Source organism: Gymnogyps californianus, chromosome 3 (genome assembly GCF_018139145.2).
Source record: "Gymnogyps californianus isolate 813 chromosome 3, ASM1813914v2, whole genome shotgun sequence".
In the NCBI taxonomy this organism is placed as follows: Eukaryota; Metazoa; Chordata; class Aves; order Accipitriformes; family Cathartidae; genus Gymnogyps; species Gymnogyps californianus.
The window spans coordinates 122,067,440-122,090,094 of NC_059473.1; the positions used below are offsets into that span (position 1 = coordinate 122,067,440).

Sequence of the window (22,655 nt, forward strand, 5' to 3'; positions counted from 1 at the left end):
CTCTATTCTTTTCTAGCTTCTATACTACTGAGAAACACAGGTCTGAATTTTCAAAATACAACAAATAATTGTGAGTACCATCTCTTTTTGATGGGTAATCTCTGGATTTCTGATCCCTTTTAATACAACCAGTTAAAATTGGGCTTCTTTCGCAAATCTAACCTAGGATTTACCACATGTAAACAAACGCGTACCTGGTACTACATCAGTGCCTGCGAGTGCCTACTCATTTCCAAGAAGATGCTGCACCAATGTGAAACTGCTGTATATAATTGTCTACCTCTCTCATGACATGTGAAGTGATACTCTGAGCTAGATCCCTGTTTCTAGGAAATTAAACTACAAATGCAAGAGCTGGACTCATCCATTTCTTCCCCAGCGCACTTCTGTGGTGCTTGTGGAGGTGATGATTTTCCTGTTGAGCTCTAAGAGCAATGAAACAAAACACCGTCAAGTGCCTCTGACTGCACGTGACATTTAAGACCGTGTCTGCTACTGCAGGAATGCAAGAATGAGAAAGTGTGTGAAGATACAAGGAAGCAGACAACTAATTGGCATTACTCACATGGATTACAGACAGGCAGGAAGCAGATTCTACACTTGTAAGCACCCTGATTAATACCTGTTTGGCATCCTGAATTTAAATTAGCAGGGCTACTAAAGAAGCAGAGTATTATGAAGTGGGAGTAAAGTTCACAAAATGCAGGTACGAGAATTTGAAGAGTGATGGAAGCAACAAACATTTATGCCGGCAATAATCAGGTGAAAGGGTTTGCCTTCCCACGCTGTGGGAAAGATTACATCTCAGAACCAAAGGAGAATGGGCAGCATGCTAAGTTTGGATAAGGAAGGAACAATTAATATGTTCTGATGTGAAGCAGGAACATTGGAAACATCGAGTATTTCCCAGTGTTAGGAAAATCTTTAAATGTGTTCCCCAATATTCTTCACCCTTAGGTAACACATATAAAGTGTATTATCACCTTTATATTGTTTCTTAAGCAGCTGCAATATTTTAGTTAGTGTGAGAATCTTATTGAATACTATGCCTACAGCTAAATAACCTGAGTTTTAATCTCAACAGTTCACACAAGCCAAGCTGAGTAGGACCTGAGCAGTACTTGACTACTGCAATCCTGCAAGAGGTGATAATGATGCCTTAGTAGATAGCATCATTTTTTAAGGTACGTGTGTATTGCACTCATTATGGCAGCTGTATAGACACTTCAAAGTCAGCTTTAAACAATTCTTTACATTGTCAGAAATGCAGCATGGACGTTCACAGTTCAACTGAAGACAAAGCATCCACCCAAGAGCTGGGCAAACAGTTGGTTAACCCATGCTGAGCTCCATGTTATCTGTGACTCTACTGCTACCACTACCTGAGCTACGTGCTTTAAAGCTAACTCAGGTTGTCTGAATTTCACCAGCAGTCATGAGGTGCACCTTAGGACTGTAATATCTCATAACCTCATCTGATTTCAGCCATCTCAAAAACAGGGTGCCTAGTCTAGGCTAGTCATCTAGCCTCCATTTATAATCAATGGAAAGGGACGGATAGCTCTAAAGGGCAGTTCATTGCACTCTAAGATAGGCATTAAGATAGGTGGGATGAATCACTCTCTGCAAGTGCCTGTGTCTCTTCCTTCACTTCAGAGGAAACCCACCCTACATGTCTAATTTTTGGAGAGCGGAAAGCCACCCTCAGTCGACAGTGTGCCACTATTGTGCTGAGTAAGCTGGTCTACTGTAGATGAGATACGTAACAGGGGATCTGAACAGACACATGCATTAAGGAACCCAGTTCTTCACAAGAGTAAGGTTTCCGGCATCCTAAACATACTGCAGCATGAGATCATTACTAAGTTTCTTCCTCTGAAGTTTCAATTAAGCATGATATTCTTCCTCATTTCCTCTTCTGCATTCCTTGTCTGGTTAAATCAGCATCTGTGTTTCACGTCTGGGATGACCATGTTTCAGTGGAGAATGAAGTTTATATGGAGAATAAAAATAAATTTTATAAAAACCTTGTAAAGAAATTTGGGATTGCCAGCAAGGAAGAACTACATAAGTACTCTACTTACACTACTCTGACGCAGCATCTCCCAAACATATTTGCCCTGTTCCCTACTTCCCAACCCACTTTGGAAAGTGGAAGGAGAGGTATAAGAGGTGCTACACTGAAGTGTGAGAAAAAAATGCTGATATTAGTAGCAACAAGCTAAATGCATTTCAAAAGTGAAGATGTACAAGAGTTCTCTTGGGAGGAAAGTATGGAACAAAATGGTCTGGGAAAAGATACTCTAATGCCTTTTTTATACCATCTTCCTCCACAGTACCTACAGGGAGTAGTGTCACAGACTTATAAAAATGGCTTTCACTTTTCCTTTCCTCATAGTCGTGCCATATGGAGATACAGAATGAACCCCCTTCCACCGTTGACTTAATTTGTTTAGTTATAACCCCTTTTCCCATCTGTATTTTTAATGGAGACTGTAAGCTATTCAGGGCAAAAATCTCTTATCATACGACTATGCAGCACAACTATGCAGAGGGGCCATGATTTTATTTGTGGCTTGGAGACATGTTTTCAATACAAACAGCAATAGCTGCAATATCAAAAAAACACCGTGATGGCCATCTCACATGCCAAAAGTGCTAGGAATAGACTGTTTGGAAGCAGTATTCCCTCTACAATGGGATGGAAACAATCTGTTCTGTTGACAAATACAAACCGAGAGTGCATTACTATTGGTGAGGACGTCGTAGGGAATGGTTTTATGCTCAGACTTGCCCATTTGTTTTACATAATCTTCTCAAGGCTTTTTCCCTCTCACTGTAACAGTGAGTACGTGGTCACTCTGTCACCTCCCTGGGCAGCAATTTCCTCCTATGGAGAGAGCCAGCCGGTGTCATGTAGATCACTGAGATTTCAGAACTGCAGCATATGAGTTCAAGCCATGAGTGAACGAAGTAGGTTTCGCTTTCATCTTACCCTACACACTACATCAGCAGATAAAAGTTATGATCACTGGAAAAGAAATTATTTTTACTCTCATAGTCTGTCCCTCAGACGATGAGTTTTTATGCACTAGCCCCTCTCTAGCCGCAGTAGAAAAAACAAGAACTGACTGGTCCTTGGGATGCAGCTACCACCCCCCCAGCCTCCTGGTCACCTTGTTCCAGAGGCATGCATCATGGTCAGGGTAACTGTAAGAAGCCCTGCTCTGTGGGTTACACACCCATCTCAAACGTAAACCTAAACCACTGGCATATATATAATGTTTGCCACCTTTGACGAGGAACACTTGAATCATCCCACCAGTTTGTTACAGCCTCTGGGAACGCTCAGGAGCTCCAGTCCCCAACTAGTACAGTTTTGTGAAATTACGCATTTGCAAAAAATAAACCAGCAGCAAATGATAGTGAGTGAAACTATGATGTCTTGCATTTTACACTGCAAAAAGGACCTGGTGTTGTACCACTGAAATCAGAAACACTACAACTCCTTACTGGGGACCTGAGCACAGGAGGTCAGGTCCCAGCCTGTAAGCGGATGGCGGTCATGCTCAAATATGCTTATGATAGTCACAGATAAGAACCTAAACCCCATAGCATAGCCATGCTGAACATTTCTTTAGCTGTATAATCACATTTTGCCTCATTTCTTACAAAGGGGCATTATAATGCAAACGTTAAGCTTTACAAAGTCATTTAGAGCAACTTGCAAACCGCCAGACCGCCCACTCTGCCTTCCTCTGCTCCCACTTACGCTGGGAGAAATCCGGAATAACCCAGCCGATCTCAGTAGAGATTTGTCTACTCTGAAAGACACCAGCGCGAGCCACCGATTTTCTAACTTCAGTTTGGATGAAAACCCAGGACTCGTTCATCGTATCTCAGGGTATTTAGCATTGACTTTAATTAAAAACCTCCTTGCTGTGCCAAAACACATGCAGATGCAAACTTCTGCGTTCAGTGTCTGCAACACACCACTTGAAAAAACTGCGATGCTACATTTACAGTCTGAAGTAGATGCACAATGTAGGACCTGCCTGTAAAATTTCCTCTTGTTCTGCAAACTCTCTCTCTCTGCACTGCCCCAATTTACCACAGTGCAAAAAACCACAGCCAAATCAATATATTCTTGGGAAGGAAGGGGGGCTGGTAGAGTGGTTTTTGAAGGCAAGCCAGAGAATACTCTAAACGGGGGACACACAGCATGTTTTAACTGCTGTGATAATTCTGCATAAAGAGATGTTAAGGATCTAGCTCCTTGCTGTAGCATGCCATGTGTCCCTGAATAAAATTACTGCCATGCAGGCTGTTCGCAGAGGAATGCGTAAACAGACAATGTATCCTTGCATCAGTTCCACAAAATGTTGCACAACACAAATGCCTCTCGATGTGTCATTTCCTGCTTGGCCACCAGCCCAGCTCCTGACAGGCAGTCAACAAAAAAGAAAAAAAAAAGAAAAAAAAAAAGAAAAAAAAGAAGAAAAAAAAAAAAAAAAAAAATACTGAAAGATTTAAAGCTGTTCTACTCCCAAGCACATTCCTCTAGCCCCAGACTTATCCGTCCACCCTCCGCCTTTGAAAGAAAAGAAGGAGAACTTCCTAAAAACTGTTATGGTTTTAAGTCGAGGAATCTCAAAAATCTCAATCACTTATCTGCGTTTTATAAGCTGGGTCGGCCAAACAGTTAATACAAAGGCTGAGCAGAACCTCTCACTGGCTTTCGCTGGCTTCTGCAGCGTGCACAGACAAAAAGGTGATGTTTGCTCAGACCTTTCATCACGTGTGCACCTTGCAAGCTGCAGTGGCAGAGAAATATTCGGGAGCTGAATGAAATAGAGCAGTTTTCTCCTGCTGAAACGCTTCAATTCAAAGCTCAGAACTACTTTTCCATTCACGCTGACAAACCAAATTGTGGTCAGTGACTTTGGAGACTACCTTTAATTAGAGATGAACTAAAGTCTTTGGACACCAGGCAAAATATAAAAATATATAGACTTCTCCTCCCTCCTTCCTCATGATTTCCCTCCTGACTGGGTTTCTACCAAAAGCAGCCAGAAAGGAGGACATGTCTCCTATCGAAAGGTACCACTATGGCAAATCATTATTTCTGTATTTGTAATGAGGTAAGGCAAAGGCATTAAAGCGGGGCTTAGGTAAAGGTTTTTGGGGGGGGTTGTTCTGTTTTTTAATTCTTTTCATTCCTTTACAGTCATCTCTTGCTATCTGTGGGTCAGTTATGACCTCATGACAACTTATTTCTCCAGAAAACTTCTTTCAGCCCTCCCAGCTGGAAGGCAGCTCTGTTGGCTAAGATGTGCATATGGCAGAGGTTTTATCCTGGATATGAGGAGAGAAAAATATCTGCAGGATTTCCCAATGATTCCCAAAGATCTTATACAACCCCGTTTCTAGACTCCATCACTCAGAGTGCAATGCGCTGTCTCAATCCAGCACAAAGACTATGCAACACAGTAGATGTCCCTGGATGGTAATCTAGATAGACTGAGATAGATAATTAAAAATCAATAAGTCTTTTCCAAGGAAAAATCATCAGAAGACCTTTTCTTATATAGAAACGGGCAGGTTTTCCTAACAGAGCAACCTGACATCACTGTCTCTATTAAAATATTTTAAAATAATAACAGAGAGGCAAGGCAGCAAGCTTCTACAAGCATATGTTTAATACAACTAAACGGCACTTACATTTAAGAACCTGACTTTCTGAAGTGCTGAGCATCCAAAACACCAACTGGAGTCACTGCATGCCATGAATGTTCAGCACTCTTAAAGTCAGGCTCTAAATGATTGTGATATCTGTCATGGTATTGCTGCTGCTCCTACTGCTGCTGGAAAGCACGCAGCATTCGTTCGCTCGACTCAACTTGCCAACAGAAGGTCAGAGTGCCTTGCCTATAAACAAGCCTTACAAATTCACGATCTAAAGCATGATGTCATGTCTTAAATGATAAGCTGGCAACAAAGTAAATGACATTTTGTAAAGATGTGCATAATTTTATGTTTATGCTACTTAGAATGAAGGTTCTAATAAGTCATCGGTTGTGTTCCTTTAAAGGGAAGTTTTATAACTGAGATGAATCACAACTGCAAAAGATCAAAGTTAAAAAACATCAATGATGCCATGGGGTACTTTTTAATCTTGTAATGAATGATGATCATGTGCTCTTATGAAGTTGGTCCAACTGCCAATGCCAGATGTGTATATTAAGAAAAAAGTTGTTTGTGATGTGACAGCTCTGGTTGAGCTGCCAGAGAAGAAAACTAGGATAACATGCTTGAGATGTCGAAGTGAAATACAGATCCTGGCAGAGAGGGGCACTATTTGCCGATACATAATTTGTTAAGAAAAACACATTTGCTATCAGAGCCACTCGTTGACTCGAATTCCTTATTGCCCCCAACCACCTAATTTTCCTTATGCAACGTAAATGCCAGATACACTTCTTGAACGATTGCTACCAAACAGTAATAAATCTACACGAGTGCAGGGCCTCTCAGAAGGAAGCAGAACTTCAGTGAAACTCCCACAGCTCACTAGAGCTACTTTTTCCCCGAAAATTCACATTTAATAACTAGTCATTCTGGAGGTGTCATAGCCTTGAAAGTATCAGACTGCAGTAACAGAACCTGCAGAACCAAACTGACCCCAGAGCAGAGCTTCACTAAGCATTTAGCCAAAATATTAAAATTCACATGGACATTCAAGCTCAAATTAGGCTTTCTTTTTAAAAAAAAAAAAGATGAAGAAAGACACAATAACTTCATCTAGGCTATAAGAACTAAGTTACTGAGCATTCCTAGGTTCAGCTATTCAATAAGAATAGCAGACAGGTATCACGTACAGAGGCCTTTCAGGTCTAAACTAAAAAACTCCAGCAGAACTTGGAAATCTTATGAAGTTATATGAACACAGCCTCACTTTTAATCCACTGATCACCAAAAGGGTTAGTCCCAATGCAAGCAGGTTCCCTTTCTGTGCTACACAGGGTAGTCCATGCTATTCTCCGCATCATTTTCAAACCGCTCTGCTCTTTCACACCAGTTGTGTCCTCTGCTGGGAGATTTCCTCTTTTGCGGATGCCTCAATACATACATGGAAGCAGCCTCCAAATGGGAATGGCTAAACGATATATAACTTACTCCCTGGTGTTTACTCCATGAATGCAGTTTGCCCAGTGTCTCCAAGGAAGCTACATGAAGCACCAGCTGCAGGTGAAAATTAAAGATGGGAACTGATCCAGCTCAGGAGAGAAGACAGAACAAAAATCCCCTCGCTGTGACAGACAGACACCTCAGCTGTGAGCAGGTAGCAACGCAAGTATCTATGTAATGAAATTCATCTATAGCTACTTGCTTTTTCTTATCTGTTATCCAAGGTGAAACCCTACTGCCTGGACAGTTCTTACAGAAGGCATTTCAGTTCTCGTCTCTCAGTGCAAGAGGAGGTGACACCGCAGCGTGTATTAGCATGAGAAACACTTAACTGCGTGAATTCTGTCTACGTCTTTCTACTTCTTCTGTCTTTGTGGTATTTTAAACAAAACTCCATGAAAGCTCCTTAAAGGTCTCATTTGTATGTGCAGATCAAAGGCAAAATAATTGTTTGAGATGCTTCCATTATAGGGATTTTTTTAATGTGGTTACTCATCAAATAAATAATTCTTAATCTCTAAATGTAACAACTTAAATACAGCTATACCTGGTTAATCCAATCAATTTAGAAAGAGTTGTTCTAGTTAGATTAAGAAAAAACTCCAGAACTGGCTCATCAGGGATACCCATATGATGTGAGACTGGTTACCAGCTAAATGTGCTAGACAGAGAGACAGCTGTATAAATCACGATGGATTAACCAGACTTGACTGTATCTAAAAATAAGTGCAACCCATAAAACTGCTAGAACATGACAAAACACAATTGTCATAAAAATATAGCCAGTGATCATTGCAAAGATTCTTAGTAAGTTAGGAAGGTTCACTGCTATGAGATAAACATGCTGAGTGAAAATCTGCTGGACTATGTTTAAATAAAATATACTTTCTGTGCACCAATAAGAAACAAAGACCATGCTGTTGATATACTGTTTTTTAATCTTTCTTTGGCCCCCAGGGGTCTATGATGAGTCCATAGGTGAAAACCAATTTCAGGTATGATGAGATTAACCAGGTGCATTAATTATCTGATGGCAAAAGAATTTAAGGGCAAACAAAAAGGCACTATATTATATATTTTCTCTCTGCGCTAGGACTGATCCTGAAAGATCAGTCTCCTATTTTGTTCTAAACGTCTTCAGTTGGAAGCTTACAGGAGTTTAGGGAATTCAGCATGTTGCAGGATTGTATCTATTATGCCTAAATCAGATTATATATAAATACAGTGGGTTTAGTTTTCATTTACACTGGCAGATAATGTATCAAGACCTTGATGTGAATGAGAATCAGGTTCGTGATTGCCCAAATTCAGCCAAGGACTTAAGTGTGTGTTTAATGCAAGTATGTGTGTGGTCGAATAGACTCCAAATTAAGCATGCGCTTACATATTTTGCTGAGCAAGAACCAATGTTTCACAAAGATATATATTTCATTTATGGGTCTCTGTTAAACAAAATTAAGCAGATGTAAGTGCAAAAATAAGAATATAATACTCACTTCTCGGCTCCCTTGGCCCATCCACTGTAACCTTTATAGCTCTGTGGTATGTAGCGACTTGGGGGGATTTGTCAGGACAGTTATTGTCAAAGTAAAGCTCTTCCCTACAAAGGGAAAAAAACAACAAGGAATGAGTGATTACAACATGAAAACTGTCACATGCATGTTCAGTAAAGAATCAGAGACGTTTAAAATTATTCCCTGTCGTTACCACAATCGTGAAAATTAAAAACATAACTGACCATAGGAGTTTTCCTCCCCTTCAGTTTTACTCTATGTCAAGAATATGTCCATGTGTTGACAATCTAAATGTTTCTTATTTAATAATGGGTCATCATACAATGACAGAACAAAAGTGATTCACTGCTGAAGACAAGCCAAATTCTTTGCTGTATTGAAAGTGGTGTAAATCCAAAGCAAGTCAGATAATTTAAAAATTTACTCCAGTTTTGCAGCTGTGTGACAGAGAGCAGAATGTGGCCACATGTTATTTACTTCACACAGTTTTATCATTTCATTTGTTTGACTTGACTACAATAAGATGAGGAAAGAATATATTTTCCTCCCGGGAGTCATTTTAACAGGGAATCAGCGTCTCCTGTCCTTCATATGCCAGGGGTAATATGATGATATCATCATTACTGGAACACACTTTTTTTCCCTACATATATTCCATCTATGAAATAATACTAAGAAAGCCCCCAGCTTTCCCATGAGGGTGAGAAATTGCTGTGTGCACATACGTTGCTATCGTAAGTCTGCATTTTTTTTTCTTTTTCAAAGTTCGAATTCATGCAGAGATTGCACAAGATCATCCGCAGCCTTTAGCTGAATGAAAACGTTAAAAAGAAATAAATAAAGGGAGCTGCCTGCGTCTGAGCACACATTCTCACAAGGCGCTGGCCCCCGTTCCGGAGACTCACTGACAGTTGTAATCTGTTAGATATGCAACGGTTAGTCATGTCAGATAGTCAAAACTGAAAACTGTTTCAAGACAGGAAAAGGTGGGCGTACAACAGTGACTCAATAAAACAGTCAGCAATCTTCGGCCTTCATGCTCATTTAAGCTGCTACTTTACCAGACACTTAAAACTTTCTTCCCCCCCCTGCCCTCCCCCCATGTGTATACGTGCATTTTTGTTGCTAGGGCTTTTCCTCTTGCTGAACTCTGAAGGCATTCAATCAAGACACAAATCTTAAACAATATGTAACAGCGCAAACTTAATGCAGTTTTTTCGAGCCTAATACAGAACAGCTTATATTATAAGGCATAATACAGAACAGAGCTTTGGCTGTCAAGTCTAGTAATTGCTCTTTCTTTCTGGTCCAAGTTGTATATCCCCCAAACCTGCCTGAGACACGCATCATTTATTATCAGGAGTACAACTTCAAACTGTCTTGGCTATATTTTTCACGAACTAGAATGTGACATGGATTTTTTTTAAGGAAATATAACTGTCATTTAGAGTAAAATGATCTTCCAGGTGTAGCTGCGCTCCAGCTGTGCCCACCTCTCCGAGAGATGCAGGTTAGAGGGAAGGTCAGGACCCCGGCAAAGGTGCAAAAATCTCAGGAGGCTGAATTCTATCTCCGTGGAGATGCATGGCTGAAGGTGGCTTTCCCCAGTGTCATTGGGAAATGGATTATTTCTCAGATCTTTTGAGAGTGATCATCACAGGAGGAGAGTTAGGTGTAGGTAGGACATCCAGTCTTTGTCCAGTCCTGCCCATCTGCCATCCCCAGAGGTAAAATGTGTGTCCTGCCAGCGTAGAGCATGTGCGTAGGCAGCCTTCCGACACACAGCAACAGCCCTACTGAAGCATATAGTGCCTCCACGCCTGCTTGTTTAGGGCTGAAAAGGGTCCGTGCCTTTTATCCCTCTCCAAGAAGGAATTCAGCCTATTGCTTGGATATGTATAATTCGCCAGGGACAGGTTTAAGGCCTCCTTGGCACCAGCTTATCATGTCAAAAAGTTCTGACTATTAAATTGTATGATGATGACATTCAGATCACAGTTACCCATGTAAAATCAGTAGAATATTATTGGTAACAAAGATGCTAAAGGGATTTTCCATATACCTTTGAATGAAGAATTTGGCCTTCAATGCTACTGTTCTATTTATACACCAAATCAGTATAAAAGTCTATCATGACTAAAAATTAACCCAACGAAAGATACTATTTGTCAGACCCTGTAAAATCATTCTATAGAAAAGCACTGCAAGATTTTCTACACTAAATATATCTCAACAGGATACGGTGGCCAGAAAGAATGCTTTCCTTAATATAAAGAGCTACATTTCGACCTTGCCTGTGAGCATTTCTAAACTGTCACCTCTCAGCCAGCCTAAGCTGAACAGGTAAGCATCTAATTTGAAAGGGAAACTGTTTTTGTTCCCTAACTGCTACTCTACCAAACCGAAGCATTAATGAAGTAACACTGATGAAGCCCCTTCGCACTCAGTGAACAATACATCACTTCATCACGGGGAGCTGCGCGGCCGGCCAGCGCGCTCAGGTTCCAGAGCTTTCAAGAGATGATTTACATATTACAGGATTAAGAACAAAATAAATTTTTAAGGTCCCCTGTTTCAGTGATGCTTATGCCTTCCACAGATATTTCACAGATATCCCTCCTCAGCTACGAAATCCTTTAATGCACTTTTTATCACCTTTCTTTATTGCCCTTAGTCATTTCAACTACCCACTTTTAGAGGCTAAAGGACTAATTGTAGTTCTCTTTTATTAAATTCCCCAGCCAAGCAGTCATCTGGCACTATTGCTTCAGTGTGTCTAAACTGTGCATTCTTTGTTATTCACACATGTGAGCCAAGCTGACACAGGAGAACGAGATGGACATATGCTGAAGCACAAGGCAAACCCCAGAAATTAGTTTGAAAGGAGACTCGGCAGCTTGTGCGTATTGCATATTTTTTCAGTTAGATGCTAATGTGATTAAAGTATCAGGACACAACAAAATTAAGGTTATGATCCTTTGCTTATTGAAGACAGGAATTCTTTCTTCTCTGCGCTGTGGATCGGGCTTGTAAAAGCGAGCTACTGCCTCGAAACCACATACAAACAACTTCTGCATTCACATAAAGCACCCCGGTTACTTATGAATCCAGAAAAGGTGTTTAAGAGAAATTATGCAAACAAAAACGTGAAGCTTCTGTCAGGCAAGCAACATTAATATGTATAAAAATCAAGTTTCTCCATTGAGCCATGGGAAGCAAGAAAAAACGTGGGAGAGGAGGTGAAGTGGTAAGTTGATGATTCAGACTTCACAATCAAATTTAGAGATACAGAGATCAAAGAGCGAGCTGTTTAGAAAAATGTAAATCTAAAGTCAGGAACAGGTGTGGATTAGTTTCTCGCCACCGAAAAATGATTTCTTTATTACTTTATTTTTCCTGTTCTACTTCAAGACCTGTATCTACCGATATTTGTCTATGTAAGGAGCTTTCTCACTTCTGTTTGCAACTACTGCTTTCTTTTCCTGCTATTTTAAGCAGAGTTCTAAAAATCTATCATTAATGATAACTCTTTCTCCTTCTCTCCCTCTCTCTCTCTCCCCCTCTCTGTTCTAAGTCTGGAAGACAAGTCTGGACCAATTTCTCCATCCTGCCTCTGGCAGCAGAATGCAGCATTTCAGATCCTCCACCGAGTCCCGGCTGCTTCAAAGGAAAAGCCCTACTTTCTTCCGTTAAGATCATAAGAAATATAGGGGGAGGGGGTCAGCTCTGTTTGGACATAATTACACTTCATCAAAAGAAGCTTTCTTCATCTTCCATGCGTGAAAAGTCTGCAAGCAGTTAAGTCTGTCTTTTTTCTTCCTTTTTTTTTTTTAAATATAAAAATTGCTATTTGGGAAACTAGCCAAAACTCAGAAAGCCAATATAGTAAAACAGTGCACACCCTTTGTTTTTCTTTGAAGTCTCTTAAATAAATATGTTGAGGGTTTGAAAAGTACACTATCGCTTTTCCATAGATTCTACCCAGATTGATCAGAGAAAAAGTCTATTCCAAGTCTGCTAGATACAAATATAAATTAAACTACTGGAACCAAATTTTAGGAGGTTTGTGTTTGTGTGTGTCTGTAGCCGTATCTACTGAGGCTTTAGGCCCTCTATTTCATTTCCTATGCTTTAATAAAAAGTATATATCATAGGTTTCAAATGAAATTCACAGATCAGAGGTAGTACATCACATTTCAGTTCTTTTTCAGCACTACTGAAGGACTGATACACTACTGAACTTCTACTGTAAGGCAGCAGTAGTGATGGAGCCAGAGAACTTTCAAACCTAATCCATCAGCAGAATAACAAAGCAGACTGGTTTTTTTAAAGAAAGCAAGACAAATGGAAGAGATAGGTAACACCTTATCCAAAAGGGCAATGAACTCCATATTTATGTTGCATTACTGTCGCAATAGTTATTCTGTCTTTCAGGTTATTCTTTATTATAGATACTTTCTATGTTGTAAAATGATAAATTGTTGGCCAGGTCACTAACATAAAAAATAGCCACTGTAAGCCACGCTTATGGACTCACTTTCACAAAGCACTTGTAAAAACGTGCCGACTGATTTAGACTATCTAGGCCTCTGTCAGATGTTTAATTTTTTGGGGGACAAATACTCTTTCCTTCCTTAAGATGAATTACAACTGCTTTCTAAAGAATATTACTGTAAAATTAGCTTTATTGCTAATTTCCTAACACAGTTGTTCAGCTTCTATTGCTTTGCTTTGCCCCATGCAGGGCTAGTTTAAAAAATGAATAATTACTTCAGATACATAAAGGAAAAAATATGTAGGTTGAATCAATGACTGATATAACAAACCTGCAGCAAAAACTGAAGTGCCAGCTTCCTTCAAGCTATCCGTTCAATCATTACCTAAAATTTGAAAGCAGCTACCAGAATCTTAAAGAGGAATTCTTGCAAACTTGCAAGGATTACAAAGGCTTTCTATGAGTGCAGTGCAGTTTCCAGATTATAGGCAGCTCCTAAACAGCTGGAAGACAATGACAGCACTCTACATCTTCAAAAAAAAATAATTGAAAGTTACCCTGTCATTTAAAGTAAAGGTTAAATTTCGTTCAAGCCCAAGCTTACCAGCAATTCATAAAAAGTCAATCAGTTTACTCAAAAGAAAAGTACAGCTTATTTTTGCAGGTCATATGCAGTTTGATTGTAAAGGGCAGGGAAGTCACTAGAAAGCTTTCCACCAATAGCTGTCAGCCTTTAAAGATGTAAGCCCTTAAAGAATATAACCTATAGCACACGTAATATGCAAAATCCCCTTAATTATAGGTCTCCTACAACAACTTCAGAAGCAGCTCTACTGCTAAAGGGAATTCTCCATCTCTCATTGCTGTGGCCTGAGATACACTCTCTGACTCCACATAACCCAGATCACAAGTACCCCCATTTCCTTCCACCTTTGCTGTGTGACTAAAATAGGGAAGCAGGTATTCTGTGAATCATTTTTCAAAACCTGTCTCTCATAAAAACAGAGAGACGTGAGGAGTCAGAAAAACTTAAGAGAAACTCTTAACCTGGTTTGCACAAATGCTGAAGTTTGCAAATAAAACATGCATTCAGCCCTCCAAATGAAAGGCCGACAACGATGCATTTACAGATTGATCAGTATTTCATTGCAAAGTAAGTTTGACGTCTAGACGTTGTTTTTACTTCATTATGGACACGTAAAATGCAGTGGCCTACCTCTTCCACTTCTGCCCACAAATCGTAAGTCATTAAATCTGGCCACCTGGTTCTTCATCACGGCAGAAGCATTTCGCAGCTCTGCAGAGTAGTTCTCATCGTTTCCAGCCATGACGGTGACCACCGTCCCATCAGGCACTTCTCCTAAGGCCACCACCTGTTAAAATGGGAAGACAACCACAACTCGTGAAGCAACACTTTGAAAACGCGTGCCTCCTCCCAGCTTTGCAGGCTGCCATACTCATTACGAAGCTCTGTGGCAGCTTCTCCAGCCCGCTGTGGTGAAGAGTCATGTATTAGCTGAACACAGAACAAAGTGCCACATCAAACAAAGAAACATCTTGTATTGTCTCCCTTTCTCATAGCCTAATAGGGAGTTTCTTCTTTGTTACATTTCTTCAGAAACATTCGACATCCTTATGGAGAGTGTATGGTTTAAAGCTTCCTGAAGGCCAACTTTGTTCTTAGCAACCAGTGAGCAGCGAGAAAACACGAGGCATGGCTCGTTTCCATAAATTATACACGGGAACGCATGTGAAATGGAAAGTTAGGATTTACTATTAGCAGCCTTATCACCCAGATTCGGTTCTACTTCTCTGCTGGTTGCACCCATCACCCTGACCCCAGAGCTCCTCAGACTTCAAGCTAGAGAGAAATCCCTCACCTACCCGTCCCAGGAGTGGCACCGGGGGCATTAGCAGACAAAGCTCTCCACCCAACACGCTGCTGCGATGGAGCATTTTGTGGCTGGAATTCCAACTCTTCAGATGCAATATAAAACAAAGGCTGTATTTCCTTGCAGGCATGTAAATTTTCATAGCGCTCGCAAGAGTCGCATGTGGTTAGCGCTGATACCTCCCTCAAATTCCAGGATGGGTGAACAGAAGATATCAAAGTATTTCTCCTTACGTTTCAGCTAGCTGATAGTCTCACTTTTATGCTTCAGTGGTTGTGTAGTGCTCCAACATCTGATTAGATAAATGCCACAGAGCAGACAGCTACTGTCTTCTAATTTGAAAACACAAGGGATACCTACAGTGTTACTGCACTGTGACTATTTAAAGTAAAAATAAAGTTAAACAGGAATACTAAGTTACTAGGAAGAAAATATACATGTTTCTTCACATGGGATAAAAAAAGTCCACAAAAGTATCAAGACAATAATTTCCTTTTGCCCAGTTAGCTAACACTGATGCTGGAAATAAATTTATAACAAAAAGAGATTCACAAATATTGCATGGCTGAGCTCAAACTTTAAAAAAAAATAATCTTGAGATACAAAGTCTGTCCCCTTGAAGTTTCTACCAGTTTACATGGTCAGATATGACTTTTTATATTATTCAGAGTAATTTATTCCATCTCCTGAAATATATATTACATTTTGTCATAAGCCTGGCTTGAAATGTCTTTCCCATAAATGATCCTGTCTGAAACTAATAATTGCAGGTTGCACTTAATATTAAGTGGAAAGAATGAGGAGTTCTGAATATAGTCCCCTATATAGGGAGAGCATTATGTGGCCCAGTGCACTGCACAATGTTTTTCTAAAACAATAAAAACTAATGACAAAGGTATACAAAATCTGAAAATATTTAAAATAGACTATATTACTGAAAATGATAGCTCATCTTATTTAAAAGAAATATTGAAGAGAAGGAAGAAAGCAAAGCTGAAATGCTGTATAAAAAGGATCTACCCTGCTGCTTTTCTGTTCTTCCATAAAATACCAGGTAATACCACCCAAAACTGAAAACTGAGTTTTGCCACAAACTACTGTGAGGTCTCCGTCTATCAAGCAAAGATTTTACTTTAAAGCGATATGAACGTCCCTGAACATAAAAACACAGGAACCACCGTTGTGGGTAAGATCTGAAGTCCCACTAGCTCACTGCCTTGAGTCTGACAGCAACCAGGTCTGACGGCTTCAAAGCGAGGTGTAAGGAATAACAAATAATAATCAAATAACAAATAATAATCTGCTGAACAGATTATAGAGCTGACTCTAACCCTTAATAAATGGATATTGGCTTAAACTCTAAAGCAGGGGGCTTGAGACTGCTTATAAAACACTCCCTTCCCAGTTTGCGATAGACCACAGTCTCTCTGGACAGTCTTGTCACGCACATTAGCATCCAGGGGAGTTGCAACCTATGCTTTTTATATCTCTTGAAACAAAAAAAAATTACATTAACTCCAGAAATGCAAAGAAGCCGAGAGCACAGGAAGAAGTGCGAGGCTGCCAGGGGCCTCGGAAGAGGGAGCGAAATGACTGCAGCCTCAGCTCACCTCTTTCTCTCTAGGTAACCAGAGCACGGAGCAGGCAGCGGCATCACATCTCCGTCTCAACCTGGCCTCCCGAACACGGGCGCAGCTTGCAACACCTGGGCAGGAGGGAGCAAAACCTTAAAAGGCCCCCCTGTCCCCCGTCGCTTTTCAGAGCTTTCCTCCCTACCCTTTCCACTCGACGATGTCAGTTCAATTTGTCAGCTTAGATATCAGCCTAAAACTGCACGTGCCGCTGCCGGAGTCACTGGGCTGATTGTGCCTAATCAAGAACTGCACCATTACTGAAATGCACGGGCTTTTTGATGCAGTATGATGCAATATCGCTGCTCGTCTCATTAGGAGAAGACCGAAGGAAAAGACGAACTGAAATCAGAGGTGCAAATAAAAACTTTGGCTAATAAAAGAAAGTCCTATTACATGGGAAGCTCCCCTGCTATGCAACAGGAGTAAAATGCTTGTTCTTTACATAATTTCATACTTTTTTGCCATGAAGTACCAGCAGACTACTGCACACATACATAATAGCACCGGTTAGAAAAAAGCTTTGCAAAACAAGTTTGAAACCTGGAGAAATACACATCATTTTGAAAATTTCAAAAAGTAACTTTACATACTGAAAGACTGTTGGCATAAACCTTGATTTGGTAATTTTATGCCATGTATCAATCCAAAATTATTTACATATTCTTAGAAAGAGGATTGTAAGTGCACTGTGAAATGAGTAAGGACTGCGTAAAAAATTAAAGATTAAAAGTAGCCACAGTGCACATTCCATACCTATTCTTCAAACATAAATATCTCTGCTATTTCAAATCTTTATTTTTCATATTGAACTACCTACACGTTTTGGTGATTAAAGGTAGATTTTGCTTTTGCTTTTTTTTTTAACTAAAGCTCAAAAAGGTACACAAAGTCAGATGACGCCACAAAATAAAACCAAACCAATTCTTACAAGTTGAAAATAACTATGTATTTTTTGCATAACACAATTCTCGTCTGGTTAGGCAACCTGTTTGCCCAGTTTCGGTCCAGTGGGATTTGAACTGGCCAAAGTATGTACCCTAAAGACGGAAGTTAGAAGCACGAAGCAAAACTACTATACAACAGCAGGTAGGAAGACTTTCTGCAGAGTAAAATGCTTGTTTTGAAAAAAAGCTAGCGTTCATGCTAAATAGTTCCTCTCAAACATTGATGTCTACCACTTCAACAACTTTTCTTGTGAAACACTGAATTCAAACAGCCTCTGAATGTAAAATCTTCCGTATTGAGAATGCTTTTTCCAGAGATTGCCAAAAGAGCATCTGATACTATTAAAAATATTTTAATGTTCTGTAACTTAAAACAGAATAACTGATTTGCACTACTTTTTGTTTCAAAATATACATCTGGGCTGACAATTTATACAGCAGGTTTCAGCTTGAAGCTATTTAAAACAGCTGAGTTATAAACTCTGAAAATCGGGGTTTGGAGTGGAAATGCTGACAGACCTTTAACTACTGTGGTGCTACTGGGGAGAGGTTTTAGACTTCACGTCCCTTTTTTTTCCCCTGCCTTTAGGTCCACTAAGGCTCTTTGCTACTACCAGCATCATACAGAAGCCACTTGTAACATCTAACGTGGCAATTTGGGTCTTTATGACTTTCAGTAAAAACTCCCAGGCAGACACATGAACAGAGGGCCAAATTCTGACAGCTCTACTCAAATAAAGTACCGCTGGCTACTAAGATTAAGAAGTGAGTATGCTTTGGACCCGGGTGCACAATATCCATGTATTTTATGCTGGAATATTAATAGATAGTTAGAGCTGTATTAATAGGTACATGTCTAATACTCTTCCCACAAAACCAGTTTGCATTAACAATCTTACTAGTTAGTACACTCAACAGAGACTCCCTCCCCAGTGCGTGTAAATATTAATACTTAAAATTCAAATCTAATACTAAGCCAACATTATTTCAAAAAATTATAATCAAACCCAGCACTGTTTATAACATACTTCCTCTCTTGCATATGATTTATATCTGTTTTTTTAAATTAAAACAGTGCTATATCCAGAGTACTTTTTAACTAGAGATCGCTGCGAGAGAATTATGACACACTTAACACACCACTCAAAACATTATCATCAACATATTATTTATTGCCAATAAAACTTCAAAAAATGTGTTGTCTGTGAGCTATTTTACTTTCAAGTTACTGTTTAGCTGAGATTTCTATAGCCCAAATCTGTCTTTTTTTCCTTTTCAGAGATAATTCCCATTCTGTTATATCACAGTCAAGTGTTTCACTGTATGATACATGCAGCTGCTTTGGTCTAAAAGTACTGGACTGCTGCATGCAAGTTACATTTAAAAAATGAAATAAAGTTTTAAAAATGGTCAAAATTATTTCAGCTGAGTTTCAAATTAATTTACCAGTAAATAAGGGCGTATATATCCTTGGCATATTTTAAAAAGTACGCATCGCATACTGCGTGTGAAAACACAGATGCACCCACAGCGGAAGGGTGCAAGGAGCCATGCGTACTCCTGATGCATCAGTAAATTGCTCATATCTATACCTCCCTGTCAGCAATCAAATATAGGACCCAAATATATGACATGTAGAAATATATATATATGAACACAAGAAGATTGGGAAATGCTCTAAACCTTTTTCTATCCTTTTATCACATGTAAGCATTCTCATTGTAATAATATTCTAAATACTTTAATATTTAGTTTAGATCTTTCCCTTATTCTAATGAACTGCGACCGCATCCTTTGAATTGCTGTAAGGTAGGAGAAGGCTCAGACGTTTCAAATGAAAACTGCAATGCGAGTACGATAATGTAAGAGCTCTCGCGTCCCTTCTATAAAGAGTAACTATAATAATACCAACTTAATCTAACGCTCAATTAAATTATAATCACAATTCTCTGAAAGCTCCTCCTCCTTACCCCGAAGCCCCTGTGAATCAGAATCACCGTGATCCACACCTAGAGAGCCTTTGAGTGCTACGCCGAGTTACGAAAACAGAAGACACCCCATTTTTCTGCCATTTCTACTTAGTCCGACCATCGCAACCTGCACAAGCAGGCCCTGGGCAAAGGGTTTCTCCTGCAACTCCAGGCTCTCCAAGCTGCCTCCCCCACGCAAGAGCGCTTTAGTCAACTCTCATCCGCACCCCTATAACATTTTCGATGCAAAGCTTCGTTTTTATCACCAGTCACTTCAACGCCAGCTCATTTAACCGCTTCTACTAATTTTTCCCAGATAAACGGCCGTGATAACACGGTTAGCAATTGGGAAACGCAAGAACAAGGCGACGTTCTGGAAACGCGCCGGGTGAGACCGTTTCCAAACTCTTCTACCTTTTGAGCGATTTCCAAGCATGTTATTTTTCACGTAGCGAGTGTGGGAGCAATAAGCCCCTCGCAGGGCCACCCCACCCCGGCTCCGACCCCGCGCCCCACTTGGGCAGGTGCTCTGGGACACCCCAGCCATCGCCCTCTCCCTTCCGAAGGCCACGGGAGAGAAAACTCCAGGGGGAACACTTTCAAATATTGGTAGGGGAGGAAAAGGGCTTGCTTTAAAGCACGCAATTATTGTTGTTATTATTACAGTTTTAAAAAGAATCTTTTCCTCTCATTAGCACGCCATGGGGATGTAGACAGAAAATTAAAAGCAGCATCCCCGGTGCAGATCGGGGTGGTATTTATTACTTAAACGTGCGAGCCCTGCCAAGGAGAGCGTCTTCTGGCCAGACACTTCCTCGCTTGTCCACCAGGAGAAGTGAAGGGGGCCCCGTGTCCCCCCCCAGGAGCCCCGTCCTCCACTTCCCAGCCCCATCTCAGCTCGGGCTGCCTCTGGGGTAGGGGGCAAAGCCCCGGCCCCCCTTTCCCGCACCAGCGCCCCCAGCCTGACCCTCAGACCCCAGCCCCCCCAGCACGCTTCAAAGCCACCCAAACCCCCCCAGTCCCACCCCCGGCAGCGGGGAGGGAGGCAGGGGCACTCCTGTGGGTGAACTACTGGTCTTCCCAGTGGGGGGGCACCCACTTTGCACCCCCACACTGAGCTCCGGCAGATGGGTGAATCCCCCCTTCCTCGGGGAGGGAAAGGTGTTTTTTTAAAAAAAAACATAAAACCCAGGAGAGGGGTCTGTGGAGAGGAGGGGATGTCTCCGGGGGTGCTGCTGGGGGGGGCACAGGGTGCCCAGGAGCTGCGGGGGGACACACGCCGGCACTGCCCGGCGGGGATGGAGATAACGGGATGGCTCCCGGGAGTGCGCGCTGTGCCGGCGGGGCGGGCGGGAGAGGGCAGGGGTGCATTGCGAGGGGTGCATTGCACGGGGGGGGCACCGGAGCCGCTGCAAGGGTGAGGGGGGCAGAGCAGTCACTGCAAGACGGCAGGGCAGAGCAGGCATTACGGGGGGCACAGGAAGCATAGCAGGACGGGGGGGGGGTATGGGAAGCACTGCGGGGGGTGCACAGGAGGCATCAGAGTGCAGTGGGGGGCGAGGACGCTTCGCAGGACAGAGAGGGGGCACAGGAGGCACTGCAGGCCAGACAGCACAGAAGCTACTGCAGGACGGGGGGGGGGGGGGACCGGAGGCACAGCAGGACGGGGGGAGCACTGAGACATTGCAGGACGCGGGGTACAGGAGGCACAGCAGGACGGGGACGGGATACAGAAGCCACTGCAAGGCTTGGAGCGGGGGGGGGGGACGACGGGTACAGGAGGCATTGCACGACTGGGGTGGCAGAGAAGCCCCTGCGGGCCGGGGGGCACAAGAGGCATTGCAGCACGGGGAGGGGGGGGCACAGGAGGCATTGCGGGTGGGGGGGGCACATAAGCCCCTGCAGGCCGGGGGGGGGGGGGGTGGCACAGGAGGCACTGCAGGCCGGGGGGGCACCGGAGACATTGCAGGACTGGGGGGGGGGGGAGGCATTGCAGGCTGGGGGGACACAGAAGCCCCTGCGAGCCGGGGGGGGGAGCACAGTAGGCATTGCAGGCCGGGGGGGGGGGCACAGAGGCCCCTGCGGGCCGGGGGGCAGAGGCGGCTCTGCGGGAGGAAGCGCGGCGCGGCGCGGGGGGAGGCATCCCCGGCCAGCGGCGGCTGCGGGAGGGGGTGTCTCACCTTGAATGCCACCGGGAGGGTCTTGTTGCAGCGCCAGTGCGAGGGCAGCACGGAGCAGAGGAAGTTGGGGCTGTCGGTGCGGACCAGCTCGGCGGGGTGGTCAGCGATGATCTCCACCATGGTGCGGTTATCGTGGGGGCGCAGCCTGGGCACGGCGGCCGCCGCTTCTTGCTGCTGCTGCTGCTGCTGCTGCTGTTGGGCTACTACGACCGGGCTGACTTCGCTCATCTTGCCGGGCTGCAGGCTGCTGGAGGGGGGGCTGAACCTCCGGCTGGTGCTGGGATCTACGGGAATACGCATCACAACAGCCACAAGTTAGCGAATTGGGGGGCGGGGGGGGGGGGAGCGGTAGGGGGATCGCTCGAGGAGGCGTGTAGTGGGGGGTGGGGGTTGTAAAAAAAAAAAAAATAGCGAAAAAAGGGGTGAATGAAAAAGTGGAGGGGTGAGGACAAGGGGCAAAAAAGCAAATCAGGCAAAAAAACCCAAAACACCAAAAAACCAAAACCCAAAACCAAAAACCCAGGAGCGGATTAAACGCACGAGAAAAAAAAAAAAATCTCAGTCTGTTTTTGTTTGGGTTTTTTTTTTAAAGAAAGATGGACGGGGCGGGGGGCGATGCCGGTCTGGGGGCGCCTGCAGCCTGGAGCGGCGAGGAGACAGAGTCTGGCTGTGGGGTCCGGGGCTGCCCCTCTTAGCAAAGCCCGGCTGGAAACTGCATGGTCCCGGCTTCTGCCCAGCTGCAAAACGCTGCTGCTTCTCCTCCTCCTTCCTTCCTTCCTTCTTGCACAGTCTCTCTGCTCTTTTCCCTCCTTCTAGCCACCGCTTCTTCCCTCAAGTG

General features: G+C 42.7%; 1 protein-coding gene across 1 annotated transcript in view; it reads right to left on the bottom strand.

Annotated features, from left to right (window-relative positions):
- The window catches only part of RUNX2 (RUNX family transcription factor 2), a 152,054-nt gene that overhangs the window by 65,892 nt on the left and 63,507 nt on the right, over nt 1–22,655 (bottom strand). The window contains 4 exon segments of the mRNA XM_050894191.1: nt 8,685–8,744; nt 8,747–8,788; nt 14,414–14,570; nt 21,818–22,101. Of these exon segments, the coding sequence (XP_050750148.1) occupies nt 8,685–8,744; nt 8,747–8,788; nt 14,414–14,570; nt 21,818–22,101 (543 nt within the window).